The 6061-nt window shown below is 48.1% G+C and overlaps 1 protein-coding gene across 4 annotated transcripts in view; it reads right to left on the bottom strand.

The window, feature by feature from the left end:
• SUPT5H (SPT5 homolog, DSIF elongation factor subunit) overlaps positions 1-6061 on the bottom strand; it is a 28099-nt gene that overhangs the window by 21737 nt on the left and 301 nt on the right. For 3 of the 4 annotated variants that reach the window (XM_032842043.1, XM_032842044.1, XM_032842045.1), the window contains exons 2-3: positions 5939-6016; positions 1117-1282 (exon numbers count right to left, since the gene is read on the bottom strand). In XM_032842043.1, coding sequence (XP_032697934.1) covers positions 1117-1282; positions 5939-6013 — 241 coding nt within the window. In that variant the 5' untranslated portion in view covers positions 6014-6016. Of the gene's footprint in view, positions 1-1116; positions 1283-5938; positions 6018-6061 lie in introns of all 4 variants that reach the window. The other variant, XM_032842042.1, reaches the window with a different exon arrangement.

Here is a 6061-nt window from a genome sequence, read left to right as displayed (position 1 = left end):
TTTAAAGATTTTATTTATTTGTCAGAGAGAGAGGGAGAGAGAGCGAGCACAGGCAGACAGAATGGCAGGCAGAGGCAGAGGGAGAAGCAGGCTCCCTGCAGAGCAAGGAGCCCGATGCGGGACTCGATCCCAGGACGCTGGGATCACGACCTGAGCCGAAGGCAGCTGCTTAACCAACTGAGCCACCCAGGCGTCCCAATAAATAAAATCTTAAAAAAAAAAACCCCAGATTATGGAAAAATACTATGTAGCCATTGGGGAAAAAAATGGGTATTTCCAGGATAATGATGATGATGATAGCAGCTAAAGTTTACTGAGCACTGAGGTGCCAAAAGTTGTTCAGAAAACTTACTTTATGTGAATTAACTCATTTAATCTATGTTATCTATGTTATATGCTCCTCCACAATCGCTGAAAGTAGAAAAAGCAATTTACAGAACATAAAGTATGACATGGGCCTATAGAATGGTAATAGATAACCCCCATTTTGGAGGACCTGCTCTGGGCTGGGCATGTCACTTTGGGCGGCCATCTACTTGATGTGCTTTATATGCTCGGCCCCCCAAATCCTCAAAATATTCCTGCTGGAATGCAAAGGACTATTTGTCCCCCTGTGTGGAGGGGAAAAGGCGCTCTGAGAGACGGACAGCGACTCACTCAGAGACACATGGAGAAGAGAGCAGAGACAGGCCAGGAGGGACCCAGGCCTGTCGGCCTCCACGACCCTCTCCTGGCTACATCTAGGTCATCGGAGCTTTTCACGACGAGCTCAGAGTTCAGGTTTTTAAAAGACGTAACGGTATTGTAACAGCGTATTTTGAAAGGACTGATGTTTTAGGAATATGAAAAGGAATATGTTGGGGCAAAAATTACATGTTTGGGATTGGCTTCGACATCATCCAGCAGTGGGCAGGAGTGAGGAGCAAAACAAGACTGGTACTAAGCTCTTAATTCTTGATGCCAGCTGCTGGGGCATGGAGGTTCCATGCACTATCCCACTACTGTGGCACTGACATTTACCAACACAGGGAAAAAAAAAAAAAAAAGTACATTCAAGGAATAGAATTAAAGGTGAAGTCCAGCCTCTGCCCAGCACTCGCCAGCCCAGTGACATACCAGCCTCGTCCAGAATGAAGCCACCATGGCGGGGTTTCTTGGGAGGTCGGTCGTCATCTTCTTCTTCCTCTTCCTCGTCATATTCTTCCTCCTCTTCCTCCTCCTCTTCTTCCTCAGGCTCTTCCTCCTTCTCACTGCCTGCTACACTCCGCCGCTCTTCCTCTACCTGGAGAGTCAGGCAGGGTTGGGGCACAAGGTTCTGTACCCCCAAATCTGATGCCAGCTCTGCTTGGCTAGTCATAACCCCCCCTGCTCTGCATATACTCCATTGCCCCCTTGGCTGGGCCTCTCTGCTAGCCATCCCATCTCTGTGACAGCACTGGTTGGATGTCATCCACCCAACCAATACCTGGGAGCTGGCCCAGACCCCTGCTCCACTAGACGTCCTTGCTAGCCTCCACTTGGCCTGTAAATGTAGCTCCATGAAATTTGGTCCTTGACCCTCATCTCTTTCCACCCGACAACTCCCTAGGCCATTGCATCCATTCCCTTGGCTGGTGGGCGTCTCTGTGACAACGATTCCTGTATCTCTAGTTCCAGTCTACACTGCTCCCCAAGGCCATGGCCTGCCTCTTGTTGCTCATTCCATGAACAATCTTTACTCCTTACCGATGAAACACTTCACACCACTGATCCTCCCTCCCTGGAGAAAAGCTCTTCCCTTAGCATCCATCACGGCACATTACTCTGGCTTTTCTCCAACTGCTCTGGCTGATCCTCTGCAAGCCCCTCTTCCTCTGCTCACCCTCCCATGCTGGCTTCCATCCCCAGGCTTCAGCTCGGGATCCACTCTGCTTCTCGCTGCACACACTCTCCCCCTGGGCCACTCTACCTTCCACAGTCTCAGCTCCTGTCTCTGTAGGTGATGCCCCATCTGTCTCCAGTTCACACTTTCTTCCACAACTAGAAGCCCCCATGTGTCAGCACCCTCCACCAATGGCTCCCCCAGATGTCCTCTAAGCCTTACACATACATATCACGTCCCTACACTGACCTCAATGTCTTCCCCCAGACCTGTGCTGGCTCCCTTTGGCTTCTAACAGGCACCAAACTCTTGGCCTGTTTTTGGAAAGCTGTCCCTTCAATCTGTCCCTTCTTCTCCATCCCTACAACCCGTAGCCTGGGCCAGAACACTGCCCTCTCTAAAACCTACCTCCTTGCCCAGCACTTTTGGTCTCTTGACTTCTAAGCCCTTTTTCCAAACCAGTCACAAAAGGAAATGTGATCCCAAACTTCAATCTTTTCTTCACTAACTTCAGGCCCTCTTGCCAAGCTCACATCAGTACAACTCATTTACCTGATATTTTCTTTAAATCACTCATCTTTTCATTTAGATTAACAAAGAAACTCTTCAGTACTTTTAAATAGTTCAGAAGTAAAAACATTTTTAAAGTTAGCCTGTCGCAAGCAACAAGTAACCATAAGGATAAAAGCAGGGGCACCTGGGTGGCTCAGTGGGTTAAGCCTCTGCCTTCGGCTCAGGTCATGATCTCAGGGTCCTAGGATGGAGCCCCGCATTGGGCTCTCTGCTTGGCAGGGAGCCTGCTTCCCCCTCTCTCTCTGCCTGCCTCTATGCCTACTTGTGATCTGTCAAATAAATAAATAAAATCTTAAAAAAAAAAAAAGATAAAAGCAAAACAATGTTATTAAGTCCTAGATGATACTGTTGCAGGCTGCAGGCTCGAAGTCAAAAGCCCGTTCTCCCAAAAACAAGGAAGCAAGCAAATTTCAGAAAAGTGTTCAAGGCACAGTGGCACCAAAGTCAAACTTTCTCCATGACCCAATCACAAAACAGGATGCGTAACTTATACAGGAAATAACTTCATGATGGTTCAATGTGGTTTAAGGGCTTGTTCTCCTACCTAAAAGCACCTCTCATCACCCCCAACCCTGTAGTCTGTTTCAAACATGGCCATGGGTCTCCAATGCCCTCAGGTAAAGAACCAACTTCCTAGCTGCCTACACTAGAAGCACACAGTCTACCCACTGCTGTCCCTCTCACCCTGCCTCTTTGGGTTCCCCCTTCCAAATGCTAGGCCCCAGCCACACTGAGCCACTTGTACCAAGCTCTCTCGGTGCTATCCATCACTCACGCTAGTCCTCTGCAAAAAAGCTATTCTCCTTTGCCTTTCACTCCTACTTCATAAAAGTACCCCCCGCTTCCAGGAGGTCATGCCTACCCCCGCCCCCAGCAAAATCAGGCATATCCTCTAGCTTCCTCCATCACAGCCTTGACCCAGTTTACCTCAGGCACTGATGGGTTCCCAACAACACCCAGTCCAAGGATGAGAACAGAAGACAATTGAAAGACATTTGGTATATATTCCTGACTAATCCACAATGTCCCACATTTTACCAACTCAAACCACAACAGGACCACAGCCTGATTTCAATGAACCTTGTCATCATTCCACTGGCTCAGTCCCAGCAAAACCTTCTCTCCAAACCTGGCTCCCCAATCCCTGAGGAGAGGGCTCCCACTACTATCTTTGTGTTATCTTGGGGCTTGAATGTGCTCTTCCATTGTTCATCCTCACAATCCCCTGAAGGAACCATCTGTTTATATAACTATCTCCACCGCAGGACAGAGAGCTCCATAAGGGAGCCAGCGATCCCAACATGATAGAAACTCTAGGAACATGCATTCAATGAATGAATGAGCAGGTTACTGGGGCTGAGAATGGTGAAACAGATCATCCCCCCAACAGGGGCTCATCATCTGCCATCCCTACCTTCTTCGTTCAACAGGGCCTGGTCCTTCAAGGACATGCTAACGTCTGACTGTCCAAAAAGCCTATCTAGTCCCATATCTGGCTGGCCTCTCACTGTCCTCCTGCCTCACCTGGTGATAGCAGACGAGCCAGCAGGTGAGTCAAGAGCCTGATGTGGTGCTGAGGAAGTGACATTTGCACACAGCAAACCAGATGTCCTGGCCAGGAAAAGGACGCCAGGATCCTGGTCTCATTAACACCAGGATTTAACCACATGTAGCACCCTGAAGCCATGAGTCAGAGAGACCAAGAACCCAGTGCTACTGCTTAAAGCAAAAACCCTTCCTAGTATCCTCCCACCTGCTTTACCCCCACCATGGCTTCCCAATTCCTCTAATTCTTCACTGGAAGCTGAGGACTCCCTACACGGCACAAGGATTGACAACCAAATGCCTACAGAGGCCAAGAAAAGACATAAGCAGGGCAGCTCAAAGGAAACCCATGGTACTCTCTGTTTATCTGATACTTTCCAGGACACAAGTACATGAAATCTTTCCTTTACTTAAATTCCCCATAAGGTATGCATGATGATAAATGGCAACTGATATATGCCAGAATTGGAGAAAATTTCCCATTCCACAGCAGGCTGACACTTCTTGAGCAAGGAGCTGCTGGACAGAACAACCCTGAGTCTCAGGTTGCTGGCCTCTCTCACTTTCCCAAAAAAGCAGAAAAATCATGATTTACATGAAGTAGCCCTTACAAGTGTTGGCAACTAACTTTAAAAAACCGATTCACGTTTCCAGAGGTTAAAGGAGTTATCTACAATCATCGAGTTATCTCTTCATTAGTTTGTTAACTGTTGCCCACTAAGTGTAAACTTCGTGAAAGCAGATTTGCCTGGCTCCACTCTCTCCAACACCTGGAAGAATCTGGAACACAGCAGCAGATGCTCAAACATTTACTTAAGGGGCGCCTGGGTGGCTCAGTGGGTTAAACCCTCTGCCTTCAGCTCAGGTCATGATCTCTGGGTCCTGGGATTGAGCCCTACATTGGGCTCCCTGCTCAGCGGAGAGCCTGCTTCCCCCTCTCTCTCTGCCTGCCTCTCTGCCTACTTGTGATCTCTGTCAAATAAATAAATAAAATCTTAAAAAAAAAAAACAACATTTACTTAATCAACAAATAAGTCAGAAATAAACAAAAGCAGAAAATAGTTAATAGCAGAATATTTAAAATCACGTATATCCCAGGAAATGTTTATTTGGTTCCCGAAACAGTAACATTCAATAGACCCAAAGCCAGAGTGACCCTTTCAAAACATGAGATCACACCCCTTCTTCGCTCCAAAACTAACTTCTCACGGCTCTCCCGCACTCAATCAGCATGAACTTCTCCCCAGAACCTCCAAGATCCTATATGATCTGGCTCCTGTTATTTCTTTGTTGCACTCACGCTGACCACCCAAACTCAACTCCTTGTTCTTTCTTCAACATGCAAACATGCTCCCAGCTTCGTACATGCTGCTTCCCCTTAATGCAACACTTTTCTTCCACAAATGACTCACTCCCTCACCTCCCACAACGTTTTTTTCAAGCATCACCTCTGAGATTCACCTTATTTAAAACTGACCAAGACTCCCTATTCCCCTTCTCTACTTTTCTCCAGGGTACCCTCTGCCTTACTAAACGATATACTTATCAGTTATGTTTATTTATGACCACACGGGCAAAGCCTTTCAAAATCTGTTTTGTTTTTCTGATGCAGCCCCCGGACCAAGAACTGTGCCTAGTACATAGCAGGCACTAAAAACATATTTCCGAAATGATGGCGCACACCCCAGTATAAAAGCTAACAATGAGTGCTTGCTATAGGCCAGGTCCTTTATACACATCACCTGTTATTTCACTGTACCTGGGGCATCCCTGCTTCCCCCCACCCCGCACCTATCCCTCTGCCTGACTTAGGCTTACCTACTTCTCTATCACTACCAACAACCTGGAAACTCCCAAAGGCCGGAGCTCGTTCTGATCTCCTCTGAGCTCCCACAGGGGCCTTTCTGCCCTGGTCCTGTCCCAGACGCGATGCCTCCCCACCATGTCCCAGCCACACACCTCGGCCTCCTCGCCGTCACTGCTGCGCTCGCTATCCTCCTCCTCGGAGAAGTTGCTGTCCTCGCTGTCCGACATCTTCTGTTCTTGCAGGAAAAGACGGCGGCCTCAGTGCGTCCCCCGGAC

Source organism: Lontra canadensis, unplaced genomic scaffold (assembly GCF_010015895.1).
Source record: "Lontra canadensis isolate GAN:19392208 unplaced genomic scaffold, GSC_riverotter_1.0 scaffold125, whole genome shotgun sequence".
Lineage (NCBI taxonomy): Eukaryota > Metazoa > Chordata > Mammalia > Carnivora > Mustelidae > Lontra > Lontra canadensis.
The sequence above is the reverse complement of the archived record's forward strand: the minus strand, read 5'-3'. Positions and strand labels throughout refer to the sequence as shown.